This window comes from Bos taurus, chromosome 19, assembly GCF_002263795.3.
Source record: "Bos taurus isolate L1 Dominette 01449 registration number 42190680 breed Hereford chromosome 19, ARS-UCD2.0, whole genome shotgun sequence".
In the NCBI taxonomy this organism is placed as follows: Eukaryota; Metazoa; Chordata; class Mammalia; order Artiodactyla; family Bovidae; genus Bos; species Bos taurus.
Window position 1 is genome coordinate 16,016,032 of NC_037346.1, and position 18,547 is coordinate 16,034,578.

At 51.3% G+C, this 18,547-nt stretch overlaps 1 protein-coding gene across 1 annotated transcript in view; it reads left to right on the top strand.

The window, feature by feature from the left end:
• Nucleotides 1-6,543: 6,543 nt before the first annotated feature.
• ASIC2 (acid sensing ion channel subunit 2) overlaps nt 6,544-18,547 on the top strand; it is a 1,206,384-nt gene continuing 1,194,380 nt past the window's right edge. The window contains 1 exon segment of the mRNA NM_001076484.1: nt 6,544-7,269. Coding sequence (NP_001069952.1) covers nt 6,715-7,269 — 555 coding nt within the window. The 5' untranslated portion in view covers nt 6,544-6,714.

Below are 18,547 nucleotides of genomic sequence, written 5' to 3' on the forward strand. Positions count from 1 at the left end.
GTCTGTTCTAAGGCTTGGACAATGGGAAGCTGAGACTGGATGATCACAGATAAGCCCTTGTGGAGTCAGGATAGGTGAAAAGATATTTGGGTTCACCTGTTAGAGACGGAGGCAATGCTCACTGTTTTCACATCTCAGCTCACATGCCCTGGCAATTAGGAAGCTGACACTCTAGCCTGGGGATGAGCCGTGGCAAGAGACCCTTCAGTGGCTACAGCTGATGACCCTAGGCATCCCATGGGAGGTGTGGGCATGTGGTGTTGGGCAGGAGGGTGTGTTGCCAAGGACACCAGGTGGCCCCTGATAGACAGTGACTCGGTTAATGTGGAAACAGCATGTCCCATGTGTTCTAAACAACGCTCAAGGCAGCTACCAGGGAAGGGTGGTGCTGTCCACTGGCATACCTACTGGTGAGAGATTGGCAAATTGATTATTATTTGCCTCCTCCTGCTGAGTAAGGGTTCTCAATATGCCCTGGTTTGTGCGGACACTGAGTCTGGCTTAACCCAAGTTATCCCCTGGGACTGTGCAAACCAGGTTGCCACTCCTGGGGGGCTTAGAAAGGCTGAGCACCATGGATGGATACTGTCATCAAACAGATAGTGATGGGGGTCACATTGCAAAGGTCATGATGTACAAGATGGGGCAAAAAAAAAAAATGACAGTGACCGGAGGTTCCTTCTTCCTTATATCCTGTAAGCAGCAGGGGCGGTAAAAAGGAAAACTGGGATATGAAAGCAGCAGATTAAACTACTAGCAGGTAAAGCCACCTTGGCCAGGTAGGGGCCTATGGCCCCATATGCCGGGCACCTGATCCTGTAAACGTGTGGAAATGGTGGGAGACAAACACTGCCTGGACTCTCACTGTGGATCAGCCCGCAGTGCAGCTGAGAACACCAAGCCCCGTCGAGCCTGGGAGAGGTTTCATCCATTGGAATTTGCCATGGGACGACCCACTGGGATGGGTGAGTTGCTCTGCACCCTTGGTTGAGGAGGAGTCTCCACTGGGATCCCACCATTCTGCTGCAACCTGGGCCTGCGGAAACCGGCTAGACCGGAGGTTGAACATGCGCCTTTGAGGGGAGAAGGTGCAGTCCTGGCCTGGCCTGTCTCACCTCCAGTTCATCTCTTCACACCCGACAGTGCTGCCTCCCCCAGCCAAGAAGTACGGCATACCCAACCAGGTCAAGTTCCTGAAGCTGCCGCCTTCCTCTCCTCGAGGCCAGGGGGACACCTTCTGATTCCCACGGTGCCATCATTTGATCGCCGTCTTTGTCCCCTCCATTGGCCTGCTGCTGCTGTTGCTAAGTTGCTTCAGTCGTGTCCGACTCTGTGCGACCCCATAGACGGAAGCCTGCCAGGCTCCCCCGTCCCTGGGATTCTCCAGGCAAGAACACTGGAGTGGGTTGCCACTTCCTTCTCCAATGCATGAAAGTGAAAAGTGAAAGGGAAGTTGCTCAGTCGTGTCCGACGCTTAGGGACTCCATGGACTGCAGCCTACCAGGCTCCTCCATCCATGGGATTTTCCAGGCAAGAGTACTGGAGTGGGGCGCCATTGCCTTCTCCGTCCATTGGCCTGGAGGACACCAAAACACACACAGAGGCCCTTACTAAACTCCCCCGGGAAGCTCTGACTGCTGCTGCTGCTGCTGCTGCTGCTAAGTCGCTTCAGTCGTGTCCGACTCTGCGACCCCATAGACGGCAGCCCACCAGGCTCCCCTGTCCATGGGATTCTCCAGGCAAGAACATTGGAGTGGGTTGCCACTTCCTTCTCCAATGCATGAAAGTGAAAAGTGAAAGGGAAGTTGCTCAGTTGTGTCTGACTCTTGGCGACCCCATGGACTGCAGCCTACCAGGCTCCTCTATCCATGGGATTCTCCAGGCAAGAGTACTGGAGTGGGGTGCCATTGCCTTCTCCGAAGCCCTGACTGAAAGCCAACAAAGCCTGTCCTTCCTGAACCCTGACATTCTCAATTAGAAAAGCTCTCCTCCAACATAGGATGGCCTTGGACAACGTCGCTGCCTTGCCGGAGACACATGGGCCATTAGCCAAGCAGAATGTTGTGCATTCATACCTGGTGAGTCTTCTATCTGCTAATCTGTTATTTTTATTAAATAACACAAGGACACAAATGGATGCCCTGAATGATCCTACCCTCAGCCTATCGTTGCTATTGTTCTGTTGCTCAGTTGTGTCTGACTCTTTGTGACCTCGTGGACTGCAGCACACCGGGCTTCCCTGTCCTTCACTATCTCCCTGAGTTTGCTCAAACTCCTGCCCTTTGAATCAGTGATGCCATCCAACCATCTCATCCTCTGTCATCCCCTTTTTGCTCCTGCCCTCAGTCTCTCCCAGCATCAGGGTCTTTTCCAATAAGGTGGCTCTCTGCATCAGGTGGCTAAAGTATAGGGGGGCTTATAAATCAGTGCTTCAAACCACGGGGCTCTGGGTGGAAAAAAAATTAATTTGGGAACGACTGTCTTATGTTTTCTCTTGCATGCACCTGTATTGTAGGTGAGGCATCTGCCTCCAATGTAGCCAGATAACCATCCCACGAGCTCCATGCGAGTGAAACCCGGGCTGACCTTTCAGGGAACGTTTCCAAGGAGGGGGCTGCACGTGTGAAATAGAGCCGGTCACGAGGGGTGGAATCCTAGGAAAGGTCATCAAGAGGATGGGTCTGGGGCAATCAGAGTCTCCTCACTTCTTCCCTGTCTTTGGATTGTGTACGTACATTTCCTGGGCTAGAAGGTGCCTCAGGACACAGCCTTGAGAGAGTAAGGTGGGGTTGAGACCATCTGGATGGTCTGTGTTCCCGAGCCCAGTTAAGGCCTCTTAACTGCTGTTGTTTAGTTGCTCAGTCAGGTCTGACTCTTTGGGACCTCATGGACTGCAGCCCGCCAGGCTCCTCTGCCCATGGAATTTTCCAGGCAAGAATAGTGGAGTGGGTTGCCACTTCCTTCTCCAGGGAATCTTCTGGACCCAGGGGTCGAACCTATGTCTTTTGCATTGGCAGACGGATTCTTTACCACTGAGTCACCAGGAAAGCCTCGAAGGCTTCTATTTCAGCTTCTAAAACTTGGTGCAGAGACCTACTCCTCTGGCAGCACCTAAGATTGTATGTAAGTTTTCTTGCTTTTTAAACCTGTCACCAACCAGCCTGCAGCGCTGCCTCTTTCTTCGGTCTCTCCCTGCCTTCCGTATGTACGGGATCAGCTTGCAAATGAACACTGCCTCCAGCCTTGTAGAACCCTGAATTATCAAGGATGGGAAGTATATTCCATTTCTCTCTGTTTACCCCAAACCAACGGAGTGTCTGGTATGGTGTCAGAGATCCACAGACTTGTTGAACAGGCTAATGAGCCAAAGACTACAGAGGTGCATCTGGGAGGTAGTCCTGGAGGAGGAGGGCCTGGAGCTATGAAAAACATGGCCAAAAAGGACCTGGCTTGGTGGAGAGGATGAGGAGGGCTGCTTCACGTCCGTGGAGGAGGAGCTGGTCGGTGTGTAGTACAAGGTGAGTTTGTGTGTATGTGTAAAATGGGGGAAGTGAAAGTCGCTCAGTCGTGTGACCCCATGGACTATACAGTCCATGGAATTCTCCAGGCCAGAATACTAAAGTGGGTAGCCTGAATACTGAAGTGGGTAGCCTTTCCTTTCTCCAGGGGATCTTCCTAACCCAGAGATCAAACCCAGGTCTCCTGCACTGCAGGCGGATTCTTTACCAGCTGAGCCACCAGGGAAGCCCAAGAATATGGGAGCGGGTAGCCTATCACTTCTCCAGGGGATCTTCCCAACCCAGGAATTGATCCAGGATATCCTGCATTCAGGTGGATTCTTTACGAACTGAGCTACCAAAGTGGAGTAGAAATGCTTGTCCTCTTCCTAAATTTGGGAAGACATGTTTTGACTATGCCTTTGAGCTCGTATTTTGGAGACAAAAGCCTGAGTTCAAATCCTGCTTGGGCACTCACGAGTTGTGCAACTTTACTCTCCTGAGCCTCTGTTTATTTGTGTGTATATATGGGGCTTCCCTGGTGGCTCAGACTTAGTAAAGCGTCTGCCTGCAATGCGGGAGACCCGGGTTCGATTCCTGGGTCGGGAAGATCCCCTGGAGAAGGAAATGGCAATCCACTCCAGCACTCTTGCCTGGAAAATCCCATGGATGGAGGGGCCTGATAGGCTACAGTCCATGGGGTTGCTAAGAGTCGGACACGACTTCACTTTCACTTTATGGGGTAATAACACACACCTGTCAAGGTGGTTGAAAGCATTAAGTGAAATGAGACGACATCCTTGCCCAGTCCTGACGCACAATAAATTCTTAAAAAAAAAAAAAATTAACTCAGTTATTTTCAGCTGTGCTGGGTCTTCTTTGCTGTGTGAAGGCTTTCTCTAGCTGTGGCAAGTCAGGGATACTCTCTAGTTGCGGCACACAGGCCACTCACTGCAGTGACGACTCTTCATTGCAGAACACAGGCTCTAGGTCACGTGGACTTGGTAGCTGTGGCGCACAGGCTTAGTTGCCATGCGGGACGTGGGGTCTTCCCGGATCAGGGATCAAACCCATGTCCCCTGCATTGATAGGCAGATTCTTAATGACTGGACCACCAGGAAAGCCTATGATAGATTCTTAGTTAGTCTTGGCACCCCCTGTTTTGAAGCCCTGACCCCATCTCGGCAGCTGGAGGCAGGAATTGGGAACCTCTGGGCTGACACACGCGTGAAGTTAATTGGCCTCTGTCATTTGTCCTTATTTGGGATGCTTCTGTTCTTTAAGCTCCCAGGATCGATAAACCATCGATTTAAAGCCATGTGTTGCCTCAGTGCACATCCAGACTCTGTTACCAGCTTGGATCTGGTTAAGCGAGAGGGCAGATGGGATAGAGAAATATTTCAAAGTAGATACAAACCAAGAGTGACGTTCCCTAAACTGCCTTCTTCTCAAGGAGTGCTATTTAAGCTGGGCATGCCCTGGGGACATCAGGTTGGCTCCACACGGCATCCCCGTGTGGCTCTGCCCCAGCTTGGCAGTGTGCATAGGGTTGGCCACTGGAACTTTCTGTTCCTTTCCTCCTGAAGGGGATTTAGCCTCACTGATTCTATGGGTTCCAGCCCTTTGATCCCTGGCACTGGGCAAGCCACACCCACCTGCTGGCAGGGGCTGACTTCCAGTGGATTTTCAGGAAAAAAAGAGGTAGGTGGCTGGAAGCCCGATCTTTCTTTCCCATCTATAGCTCCAGCTGTGTTTCCATCTGGCAAATCCTGGGGTAGAACTCCACACACACACACACACACACACACACACAGCCCAAGGGAAGGCAGCCAGTCCTACCTGGAACCCCAGCTGTCTTTCTCTTTCAGATGCAAAAATCTCCTGACATCTCTGCGGAGGTGAAGGCTACTTGTTGCTCTGCCTGTGGTCTCCCAGGGGCGCCTGGGGTCCCTCATACCTTGGAATGTCCCCCTCCCGCAGGCATCAGGGGTTTTCCCGAGCTCCCTTCCTTTCCCACCTTCCAGCATCTCTGTGTCTGGAGACCCAAGGCTGGGTCTGACCTGGGAACAGATCTTGGTGCAAAGGCTTGCTGCCTCCACCCCCATACTGGGCTCTTGGGAGTTGATCAAGGTACCTTCCTGCCACCTATAGGGGGCGACTGTCACGTCCTCCCTCCCGGGGAGGGGGCTGGTTCTCCCCCTGCGGGGAGAGGCCCCCATTAGCTCCCTCCAAAACAGACCAAAAAGAAACTTTCGCCGGGTCCCCCGGACTCCCCGCAACCCTCGCCCCCACCCCCACCGGCCCTCTCCCCATCCCAACAGCCTGCTGGTGGAGGGGGCGAGGGAGGGCGGCTCTCTCGGTGCCCTCTGGGTCCTCGCTTTTCCTGAGAGGGTGGGATGGGGGTGGCGGGGCGGGGGTGGGAGACAGACGAGTCCCCTTCCGGAGCCCCCAGCCTCCTTCCCAGTCTCCTGGTCCTCGCCTCTCCGCGGCCGCGCGCGCTGCCTACTCTCCGAGGAGGAGGCGCGAGCCGCGGACCGCCCGGCATTTGGAATTCTGCCCAATAAAAGGGGGGCCCGGAGGACGGACGAGAGGAGAGGAGGGACGGAGGCCGGCGGCGAGAAACGCGATCCGGAGTCCAAAACAGCACGGGCAGAGGAGAAGACCCGAGCAGCCGCGGCGGCAGCGGCGGCGACGGGGGCCCCTGAAGCTCGGCCGCTGCGCCCGCCTGCAGTGCATCAGCGTGGCCGCCCTGACATCCCCAGGATGCTGAACACGGGGCATTATGCACTGGTTAACAGGCTCCGAGCTGCTGAGCGACTTGTTTTAAGCATTTTCTCCCTCGCTCTCGCTTTTAATCTTGTCTCTAGTGGCGTGTGTAGGGGGGAGGACTTTATTTCCATTGGCTAAGCTCTCCCTTCCCACCCACATCTCTTCCACATCACCTTGGTGTCTCCCTAAATAAAACCAGCCCTCCTTATCGCCTGGAAAAAATCAGGAGCTAGAGTTTGAATGGGTTTTTTTTTTTTATATAAACACTCACCCCTGGCAGCGTGCGGCTGGGCTTTCAGGATAAACTCCGGTGGTGCTGCCCTGCCTGATGCTGGCTTTTCCTTCCCTCCCTTGAACGTCAAGCTTTAAGCAGAGACCCGAGGACTGGGAACTCTTTCCCTGAAATCTGATCAACCTGAAGCCAGTTGCGGAACTGCACAGGGTCCCCATGGACCTCAAGGAGAGCCCCAGCGAGGGGAGCCTGCAGCCCTCTAGCATCCAGATCTTCGCCAACACCTCCACCCTCCACGGCATCCGCCACATCTTCGTCTACGGGCCGCTGACCGTCCGGCGTGTGCTCTGGGCCGTGGCCTTCGTGGGCTCCCTGGGCCTGCTGCTGGTTGAGAGCTCAGAGAGGGTGTCCTACTACCTCTCTTATCAGCACGTCACCAAGGTGGACGAGGTGGTGGCCCAAAGCCTGGTCTTCCCGGCCGTGACCCTCTGCAACCTCAACGGCTTCCGTTTCTCCAGGCTCACCACCAATGACCTGTACCACGCCGGGGAACTGCTGGCGCTGCTGGACGTCAACCTGCAGATCCCCGACCCGCACCTGGCCGACCCCACGGTGCTGGAGGCCCTGCAGCAGAAGGCCAACTTCAAGCACTACAAACCCAAGCAGTTCAGCATGCTGGAGTTCCTGCACCGCGTGGGCCATGACCTGAAGGATATGATGCTCTACTGCAAGTTCAAGGGGCAGGAGTGTGGCCACCAGGACTTCACCACCGTGAGTACTTGGCATTCAGTTCCTTTCTGTGCTTGGTCTTTGGAGAAGTGCCACGCTGGTGGCCTCTGGCTTGGTTTGAGGTCTCTCTGTGCTTTGGAGCAGGAGGGAGAGCCGTGCCTCAGGTTGAAGGCCAAGAGGGGAGTTGGCCAGAGTTGTTGGAACTGGCAGGAGGCGTCTGCCCGCTGGGATGGGCACTGTTGTCTGGCCGGATGTGCAGGGCGAGCGGGGGGCCTGGCCTTGGGCGATGGCTCCCCGAGATGTGCTGAGCTGCCTTTCACCCACCCAAAGGCAGGAGGCCTGAGCTGTCCGTGGTCCAGGGCACTTGGTGTCTGAGCTGTGTGATTGGAACAGCTTGTCATTGACGAGGTGGCATTTTTTTTTTCCCCTTTCTCTCTCTGCTCGGAAGTAGCATCAGGCACTGCATCCTGTGGGTTGGGCTGGAGCTTAAAGCTGCCAGAGAAGGGGGTGTGGGGCCCCAGGCAGCCTGGCTGGTTCCTGGCTTTGGGAGCTTGCTGGAGCAGGTGATACTGCAAAGGTGTAGAAGTCTCTTTGCTGCCTTTTCCTGTGCAGATTCTGAGCTCCATGTCAGGAGAGGAGAGGCCAGGGGCCCCAGGGTCTCTGTCTGGTCTGCTGGCAGGTCAAAAGCAAAGAGATGTCCAGGGTGCTTGGCCCAGAGAGGAGGGTTTAGATGGAGGCAGGATGGTCTGTGAGATGCCTGTGAGGGCAAAGCATTGCAGGCTGGCTGGTCTGGGAGTTTCAGCTGGAAACTCAGAGGCTCAGTTTGCTATCTGTACAATGATGATGATCGCTTAACAACGTGGATACGAGAGGAGTGGTGTGGGGAGGGGGCGAGCAGCTGTGAGATTCCAAAGCCTGGAGGAGGAGTGTGGAGCTGAGTAAAGAGCAAAAGCGGAGGGGAGGTGGCTCCCTTTCAGGCAGGGGCTTCCTGGAGGGGCAGAGAAAGGATGGGAGGAGAGCTGTGTCTGCCTAATTAGTGGGCTGCTAGGCAGAACTTGGCACCACAAGTCTGATTGCTGCTGCCGACAGCTCCTTGCTCCCAGGGGGGCCTGGGACATCAGGGGCCTTGGGACCCTCCAGAAGCCCAGTGTGGTTGCTTCTCCCAAAGCTGCCTTAGAGCTTTTGAGTCTCAGAACCTTGAGCCAAATTGCAGTCGTAAGTTTGGCGTGGCAAATGGCAGAGAGACCCGACTCTGTCGTCAGCTCTCGTCTGAGGTCCTCTGCTTAATTAAGACATGCCCTACCTTGCTCCGTGATACATCCATTCCCCGTCTGCTCTCAGATCCACTGCCTTAGCAGCCTCTTGCTGTGAGTTTCTTTTAACACTACAACCGATTTCTGCCCACAGCCTCTGTGCTTGCTATGGGCTGTCTCTGGTCTTCTCTAGAAAAGCCAAGAGTGCTTGAGTGTTGGGGGGTGGGGAAGGAGAGGGTACTGCTTCTCGCTGCCTGTAGAGCTCTCTTTCTTGGGGGAGTTGTTCTGTGTGATTTGTTTGAAACCTTGTGCAAAACAGCCCAGCAGAATCAGGCCGTGGTATATGGAAGCTGAAGAGGAAGCGGGTCTGAGCTGGGGGCAGGGACCAGCAATCCTGGAAGCCTTTCTAAATTGGAGCAAACAGGATCCAAAAACATGTCACGCACAAATGATGTCTTAGGTGGCTTGGGGAGAGATGAGGGGAAAACCTCATTCTTGGAGGCTGAAACCATCATTGTATCCACCCCATGCTTTCTAGTGCCGTGGCAACGCTCAGCTTCTCCACTGCACCACGCAGCTTAGACACACACTCAGCTGTTCCTCTGTCTGCCTGAACACGCATGGAACATGCAGAGAGTAGAGAGAGAGAGAGGGTGGCACCAGAGCCACCACGGTGGGTAGCCGCCTCTGGACCAAGTTCTCTCAAGCATCCACATGACCACATGTACACCTAATGACTTCCTCTCAACTCATGACCAAGTTCCATTTAGAAGTAAAGGTTCTCTGATCCCCGGCTGCTGTTTCATACTCAGCCTGTCATTTGGGTCCCTGGGGTTCCAAGAGGCCAAAGATCAGGCCTTCAATCCTGACCCGAGCCTTTGACCTTGCCAGGTTCTCACTTCAATAGGGAAGCTGCCTGTGGATATAAATGTCAAGTGTCATGTCATTATCTGTCATCCTCACCAGATTCAAGACTGATCTAGGTTGAGTGCCCCTCCTTGGACTGACCTCAGTCTTCCCCCTGCATGGAAAAGGGGATGGGTCTCAGGGCTGGATTGTGTCCAATAGGGCAGGAGAGTGTCTGAAAGGGCACCCACTCCAGGCGGGACATTGATCTGTTTCGCCCATTGGTCACAGTGAGCAGCCAGGCTCCAAGGGTGGGCTGTGATGTCAAGTTTGTTCCAGGACCTTGCAGTGAAGGCTAGTCCTTCCCACTCACCCTGGTCTCCCTGGCCTCTTGGTCTGGGGTCCAGGTGTACTTGTCTTTGGCCTGGGGTGCACCAGAGGAGTGTGAGACCTCACAGGTGGCTGAGGGAGAAGTCAGCTCACCATCTTTCTCTCTCATTCATTCTCTGTACTCCGTACCCCTCTCCTTTTGGTTCATTTGCTGGACTCTCCCTGGGTTTGTCCTATGCTGGGTGGCTTCCTCCTCTATGAGCTGTGGCTGGCTTAGTAGACCAGTAAAGTGTCAGGGAGGGACTGTCCCAAGTGGATCATTTTTCCCATTTTCTTTTTCTGTAAAGCGCACCTAATGCCATCTCCAGGGCTAATGCTTTTGCAGACGCTTCCTTATTCCAAGTTCTTAGCTGGTGAGCAATGAAGTGCATAATACCCTTTAATTAGCGAATGAGCCATGATTCGAGCAGAGCGAAAGACTGTCAGCGGAGGTTAAAAGTCCCAGAAGCCGTGTGTGGGACTCTGATTGCCACGTAAACAGGTATGCTTCATGCTTGGGCAGGTACATTCTTAGCCCTCACCTAGGACCATCTGTGGAGAAGGCAATGGCACCCCACTCCAGTACTCTTGCCTGGAAACTCCCATGGACAGAGGAGCCTGGTAGGCTGCAGTCCATGGGGTCGCTAAGGGTCAGACACTATTGAGAGACTTCACTTTCACTTTTCACTTTCATGCATTGGAGAAGGAAATAGCAACCCACTCCAGTGTTCTTGCCTGGAGAATCCAAAGGACGGGGGAGCCTGGTGGGCTGCCGTCTATGGGGTCGCACAGAGTCAGACACGACTGAAGCGACTTAGCAGCAGCAGGACCATCTGACTTCAGATGGGTACATACTTTTCCTTCCTGGGAAAGAAGAGGAGCATTTTGATTCAACAGTATCTACTTGGCAGAGCCTGGCCAGCTGACCTAGTATGGAAGGAAAGGGTGAGAGGGCTCGCCGTGGGAGTGTTTGTCTGGTCGTGACTGGATGAGTTGAAGTTAAGATTAGAAGTAGGAAGACTTAAGTTTGAGTCCCACCTCCATCATGTCTTAAGCTTATTCCCTGGGTTGGGTTCTGTGCCCTTCTCGGCACTGATTTGCTCATGGAACATCTGATTGTAACCCATGACTTTGTAACTCACAGGGGAGAACGAGTCATGTGAGACGGTATATATGAAAGTCCTTTTGCGTGTTGTGACAACGATGCAGACGTAAGGCAGGGTTATTATCAAGATAAGTAGGAAGGTGTTTATTGTCCAGGCTGCTTGCCCTGTTTACAGCCCACCAGAAGAGTCAGTTGATGAGTAATGCTGTCACGGTAGCGAGGAGGTTGCTACTTTCTCTGTATGGAGCCCTGGGGGAAAGCCTAGCATCGCAGGGATGGGGTTTCTTAGAGTGGAGGTCACAGCTGGATTCAGCAGCTAACTGTTGCTGACAGGTGGCAATCCCACTGCTTGTAACTAGCACGTGACAGTTTCACGTCTTTTTTCTGCTTATCACATTGGGGTTCATCCGCCTCCAAGTTCAGGAATGCAAATGATGCCCAGTTTGCATTTTTAACCTGATTCCATAGTGTGTGTGTGTGTGTGTGTGCGTGTACTTTAAACCTGACATTTCTTAGGCATTTCTTTCTTTTTGTACTGAAAGAAAGGTCCCTCCACAATGGGATCTTGTTAGAGGCAATTCTATAATTCTTAGTCATCCACGTCACATGGCCTTAGCGAGATGGCTTGCGGAGGGTTTAGCAAGCTCATATATTTGGAATTCTTGCCCCAGGTCGGTGGGTCCATAGCTAATCTTATTACTCCTTATCACAAGAGGAGCAGGTGTGTGAAGAATGGGGGCTTTGGGGAGAGATCTGAGTTGGAATTCCAACCATACCCCCTCTTCCCTGTATAATCTGTAATTCGTGTAAGGCAAATTTCTTAACTATACTCTCTCCATCTCTAATTAAAAACAATAATGCCTGCCACTCAGAGTCGTTGTACTGATATAGGGAGGTCAAGGATGCCGAGAGCTAGTGTGGGGCAGGTGCTTGGTACGAGAGCAGGGCCCTTGCTTTGTTTAGCATCCCATAGGAGTTTTGCCTGAGCTTTGGTTGGATGCTAGCTCCCATGACTCCAGGCCAGGGCCCTGCCCACTCTTCCTCACTGTGACTCACTAACAGCTTTAGATCATGGGCAACGGCTGTGTTTGTGGGGTTCTTCACTCTCAAAATGTGTCAAGCATTCCCTTTTCACAGTATGTCCATATCAGTTCTTCTACCTGAACACCCCCTCCTTACCCACCAGCTTGGCTTCCATGTCTAGCTCATGCCACTAACCTTAGCCCAGGAAGCTTGTGCTGCCCCCCTTACCCCTGATAGGAGTCGAGTGGCCTGGGTACCAGGCAGGCATCTTTTATCCAGCGTGTCCTGTGAGTGCCTAGCACATCCATTCCTTTGTTAATCAAACAGAGCACCTCCCATGTAGCAGGGATGGTATGGCCCATTTCTTACCCCTCTGGATCGGGGGGCTTGTTGAGAGCAGGAATCTTGTCTCATCAAACACTTTCTCTGCATCTGTCATGCTGAAAACAGGGCCTGCCCACAGTAAATACCCAGGAAAGCTGTTTTTTTTTTTAGTTCCTTGCTGTTTCCTGAATTGATCCCACATCCTTTGCTCATGGGCCTGTCTTCTTTACATCTCTCACCTCTATGTCTATTTATTTAAATCCTACGCATCCTTTAAAACCCAGCCCTAATATCTCTGTGGCCTTCTCTAGGAAACCACTGCCAACCCCTTTCCCCATATCATAATCTAAATTAATCTCTTCCTCCCCTGTCTTCTAGACAGCCTTTGGCGTACTCCTCTGATAGAACAGTCATTATGCATGCTTTCCCTTGCATTAGAATCATGAAGTGTTTAGGCTGAAAGGGACCTTGGAGAAGATTTAATTTAATACTTGCATTCTTTAACCACTGATAATTTTTATACATTGTCCATTTCAGTCTCTCCTTCCTGTAAGACATGATTTTTTTCCCCTAATTTTATATTTTCAGGACTTAGAACTGGTTATCACATCGAAAGCTCTTCCAATGTGTCATCAGAGTGTATGAAGCGGGTTTGCAGCTTTTCAAATGTAAGGTGACTCTGATATCAACTGAACAATTGCATTTTTGGCTTCCCTTTACAGTGTAGGTACCCAGGATTCCCCCTGTATTGAGATGACTTGTCTCTTATTGTTATTATTTTAATAATACACTTTCTGATTATAGAAACAATCCATGCTCACTGGAGAAAACTTGGGAAGTGTGGGAAGGAATAAAGAAGACAACTTTGCCCATAATAGCATCTTAGATATAATTGCATGTATTATTTTGGTGTCTGGGGAGTAACTCCATTTGGTCATGCCTGGGTTCACACATCTGTACATCTAATGCCTGGTCTGGCATGCAGTATACACTCAGCCCGTGTCTGCTTGCCTTCTTCTCCCTGGGTCCCCTGGGTAGTATCCAGAGGGTTAGAAATTCCTTCAAAGGTCCTTTTAGTGTAAAAATAAAATCTACAGATGGGTCTCCATGGGTCTGAGCAATACCCCTTTGGTGGGATATATTTTGTCTTATCTGCCAGGAGCATCCAGGGATAATCTGTGAGAGAAAGAGGTACCAGCCTCTCTTAACTCTGCTTCCTTGGGTTTTAGGTTCACAATTGAACAGGAGTTGCTCTTTTTTAAAAAAATAATTTTATTTGTTTATTCTTTTTGGCTGTACTGGGTTCTTGTTGCCGCGTGGGCTTTCCTGTAGTTGCGGCGAGCAGGGCCACTCTCTATTTGTGGCGAGTGGCTCTAGGCACGTGGTTTTCAGTAGCTGTAGCACACGGGCTTAGTTGCTCTGGAATGTGTGGAATCTTCCTGGGTCAGAGTTCGAATCTGTGTCTCCTGCATTGGCAGGCAGATTCTTCACCACTGAGCCACGAGGGTTAGTCCAAGTTACTCTTTTCTGATGGCCCTTGATTGACAGCCCAGCTGTGCATTTACCTGAAGCCATCTTGGTCCTGTGTGTTGTATGTTTGCTGGACTGAACCAGAGATGTGTTTATTGAACCCCAAGTGGATCTTCTGACTGAGGCTTAATCTCGTTCCTGGATGAGACCCAACTCCTCATGACCATGAGGACCATGGACTGTGAAGACCACGAGGTTCTCCTTGCCTGGTCATCTCTGCCTGCCTCAGCATGATATATAGACCCTGACTTACTCTAACCTGGGAAGTTTCTAGGCTGTATATCAAAACAGTATGCATTGCATTGGGCTTCCTAGGTGGTGCTGGTGGTAAAGAAGCCGCCTGCCAATGCGGGAGATGTTAGAGACATAGGTTTGATCCCTGGGTTGGGAAGATCCCCTGGAGGAGAGTATGACAACCCACTCCAGTATTCTTTCCTGGAGAATCCCATGGACAGAAGAGCCTGGAGGGCTACAGTCCATACGGTCGCACACGACTGCAGAGACTTAGCACGCACGCATATACATTGCATTGAATCCAGAGTAAATGATAGCTCTTATTCCTGAAGTTGCTTGGAAGTCTTGTGCATATTTACCATGCTCTTGCAGAGGCAACCTCTGCCCAGCTGAGTGGGTGGTTTTCCATGGTGCCAGCCTCTGGTGGGGATCTTCTAGTTTGCAGTGTTAGGTCGTGTCTTTCTGGCAGTAAAGCTTTCAGGGGTGTGTTGACTTCACTCTGATGTGATGAAGGGCTGGGATACTAACTAGGAGTGAGTGTTACAATAACCCAAACCATCTGCTTGCCAAGAGAGGCTAAGGCCTCATCAGGCCACTGGGCTGGTACCGAGTTGCTCTGTGTTTCCACTCTTGTCCCTGGGAGCTCTTAGACCTCCAGAACTGCTGATGGAAGAAGGCTACCCGAGAGCTTACTGAATTGGAAATGGAGTCTTTCCGCCTTGCTCCAGTGGCTCCCTTTTCCTTTCTACAGCAAGTCTTTCCCTTAACGATGAGATGAACGCTAGACAGTTTTCTATAAAGTTTCTGAAACCTAGTTTGCTACCAATTTCTAGAGTAAGAGCTGGAATGGGATGCCATGTAAAAAGTCCCCCACAACTGAATTGGTAGCTTTTTTATTTTTATTTTTTTTTTGAATTGGTAGCTTTTAGCACCAAACTTGTCAGAGGCATTGTTCCCATAGAGCAGTTCATATTTCAAAGAACCAAGTAATCCCATTTTCTCCAGCAGAACAAAAATATGTCACCTGGGTCTAGAGATATCTGAAAGTGTGCTGTGTGCTGCCTCTTTTTTTGTTGGAGTGTTTGTGTTTGATGGAGCAAGGTTGCCATATCAAACTTGAGCAGCAGGGCTGTTTGACCCATGATCTATTGTAACCCGAAACTAATGGCCTTCATCACCTCTGCAAATTTGAAATTCCATGTATCATAGTTCTCCCCTGCAATGGACTTCAAGCCATTTCATACAGATGGGGCTTAGTGGTTACTGGAAGCCTGTGATAGAAGCCTATTTATCAGAATGGGCTTTATTTGAGAAGAACATTCTGCAGAGGGTCATCCTTTGGTTGCGAACGCATGTCTCCATCTCCCAGCACTTATTCTCTCATGACTCAGGTCCATTCCCTATCGATTACCTCACTGGCCACGGAAATTTGTATTCAGGAGAAATAAAGCATGAAGCACAGAAGGAACGTATTTGCCTGCATTTATTGACTTCTGTTGATGGAGTGACCCAACCTTGGGCAAGGTAATTAGCTTCTCTGGGCCTCAGTTTCTTTACTTGTAAGATGAGCAGGCTAAACTAGGTGTTTCCCAAGGACATGCCAATTTGTAGAACTCTAATGTAGTAGAACATAATCAAAGTTTATTTTCTGATCTCACATTTGTTCATTGAAACTACAATTTTATGTTTGGAGGCAAGGAATGGATGTTGTTTAGTAACCAGATATGCTTATCTATTTAGTTGTTTGTGTTATATAGATAGAGCTGTACAATGGAAGGAAAAATACCCTGATACCTTGTGTGGGTGTAGCAGAAACAGGGAGGCACCGAACCCTACAGTCAAAACTGTCCATGAGCCTTGTGTGTGGTTGCAGTTGACCAGTTTGCTGAAAAGTCTGAATCACGCTGGTCCTAGAGTTGTGAGCAGGGGTCTGTGTTCAAGTTAGCAAGGGCGTTTGTGAAAGATGCTGTAGTTCCATCCAGACCCTCTATCCTGCTGCTGGGGCTACAGCTCCTATGGCTCCTATCTGGCCTGAGATCAGAAGGACACCCTTGGTCCTTAGACAGCTGGCAGTGCCTGTCTAGGAGATAGCTGAGAAGTTATACACCTCCCCACCGCCTGGGGGCAGCCAGGGGCCAGCAACTGACTGACCCAGGTGCTCAAAATGCCAGGCGTCTCAAGACCCCAGAAATTAGGGTGCCGTTTTTCACACTCCCGAGCTTTCCATGGGGTCAGGTTGAGCTCCGCGTCTCCCCAAAACACCACTTTGCTTATGTCTTCTTCCTTCCCTATCTTGTGTGCCTCCCTCCCTTCTAGGCTTTTCCTGAGTTCATCATCCCTTCAATAAATTGTCTTCCCTGGTGACTCAGATGGTAAAGCGTCTGCCTGCAATGTGGGAGACCCGGGTTCGATCCCTGGTTTGGGAAGATCCCCTGGAGAAGGAAAGGGCAACCCACTCCAGTACTCTTGCCTGGAAAATTCATGGACCAAGGAGCCTGGTAGGCTACAGTTCATGGGGTCGCAAAGTCGGACACGACTGAGCAACTTCACTTCACTTTCACTTCAATAAATTACCTGGATGAGGAACCCTGTCTCAGGCTCTGCTAGGGAGCCCAACCTATGTATTGATTCGTTTTTGCTTCTCCATCTATTTGACAAAATGGAGAATCACTTAGGCACGTGAACCTGTATCTGGCTTGGAGCGAAGGAAATACCGATTTCAAAAGTCTTATAAGCCTCAGTCTTTCTAGATGTGTCCTCCTCTGGGGTCTGTAACAATTTCCAAGGGAGACTTTTCATAACACAGATGAGCATCTCTCTGATTGGGATTCATTATTCTAGGCTCAGCTGTGTATTCCTCTTTGGAGCTTTTTGTCCAAGGAAAGCCCTTCCCAAAGTTGCCTGTGCCCTAAAGTGAAGTCGCTCAGTCGTGTATGACTCTTGCGACCCCGTGGACTATAGCCTGCCAGGCTCCTCTGTCCTTGGGATTCTCCAGGCAAGAATACTGGAGTGGGTTGCCATTTCCTTCTCCAGGGGATCTTCCCAACCCAGGGATCGAACCCAGGTCTCCTGCATTGCAGGCAGATGCTTTATCCTCTGAGCCACCAGGGAAGGCCTGTGCCCTAAGGACTGAGCTCTTCCTATTCTCGCAGCTCCTGCATACCCCTGGTCCCCACCTGCCACCGCCCCCAGCTCAGGCTGCTCATACCCTAGCTCTCACCTTTACCAACACCCGCCTTCTCGTCCTTTCCCAGTTCCGCTGTCTCTGAGAGCGTCCCTTTCTTACCCTCCTCCCAGCCTTCACTGGATGGGCCTCAGTCTGGCTTCAGGCCACAGGGAGGAGGCGGCTGCCTTTGATGTTGGCAGTGGTTCGGGCTCATCCATAAAGTAGGAGGCAGTGAGAAATGTACGGCTGACCAGGGGTGACGCTCCTCATATGTCACAGAAACCGTGAGTGATGAGGAATGCAGGGAAGAACTGAGAACTGTTTAGACTGAAAAGGGAAGCAGGTGACCCAAGGCCAGGGGGTTGCTATCTTCATGCACTCAGAAGGTCCTCCTAGGGAAAAGAGATGAGGTTTTCTCTTCGAGAGGCCAGAGGTCAGTGCTGGTGCCCATGGGTGGGAAGTTGTTCACAGAGGTGGTATCAGCTGCTTGGAAGGGGCCATCTGGGGACCACCCGTGCTGTGTCATTCTAGCTGAGGCCACACAGTCGCTTACTGGCGACGCCGTAGAGGTGGATCAATGTCAAGTAAAGAGTTGGATGTAATGACCTCTACAGTTGCTTTCAGCTCTGAGCATCTTTGATTTATTTCCTTTTGGAACAGATATTTGGGGTCAGAGGTGAGGGCCACTGACAGATGGCTTTGAGAGGAATCGATAATAGAGGCAAGCCAGCCCATGTAGCTTGCTACACCCAATACCGTGTAGCTTTGAGGCTGAGAGTTTCAAGAGTGAGGAATAAGGATGCTGCTGCCAGAAAATCCTTGGAGACAGAAGAGGCTCCGTTCATCCAGAGAGAGAGGAGGATGTGTGTGGGTGGTGGTCACCAGGGCTTGGAGTGGCTGGTAAATGATCTGGCCTCCCCAAGGGAGTCTGTGCAGCTTCTGGACAAGTAGTTCCCAGGACAATTCATCGTAAATTCTGACCACTAGTGCCAGTCTCAGAAAGCAGATCTTGGATGTGTTTGAGCCTGGCCTGGTTTCCGGTGGGGGCAGGAGAGACAAAGAGGTACTTGAGTTAAAGGTTACTCTAGGGCTTCCCTGGAGGCTCAGTGGTAAAGAATCTACCTGCCAAGGCAGGAGACATGGGTTCCATCCCTAGTCTGGGAAGATTCCCACATGCCAAGAAACAACTAAGCCCGTGCACCATAACTATTCAGCCTGTGCTCTAGAGCCCGGGAGCCGCAACTACTGAGCTCGTGTGCTGCCATTACTGAGGCCTGTGAGCCCTAGAGCCTGTGCCCCACGACAAGAGAGGCCACCACACTGGGAAGCCTTCCCTGCTTGCTGAAACTAGAGAAAAGCACACAGCAATGAAGACCCAGCACAGCCAAAAAAGAAAAAAAATAAATAAGTAACGAAAATTATTTTAAAAGGGTGCCTCTATAATGGGTGGGGTTAGCGATAGCCCCAGTT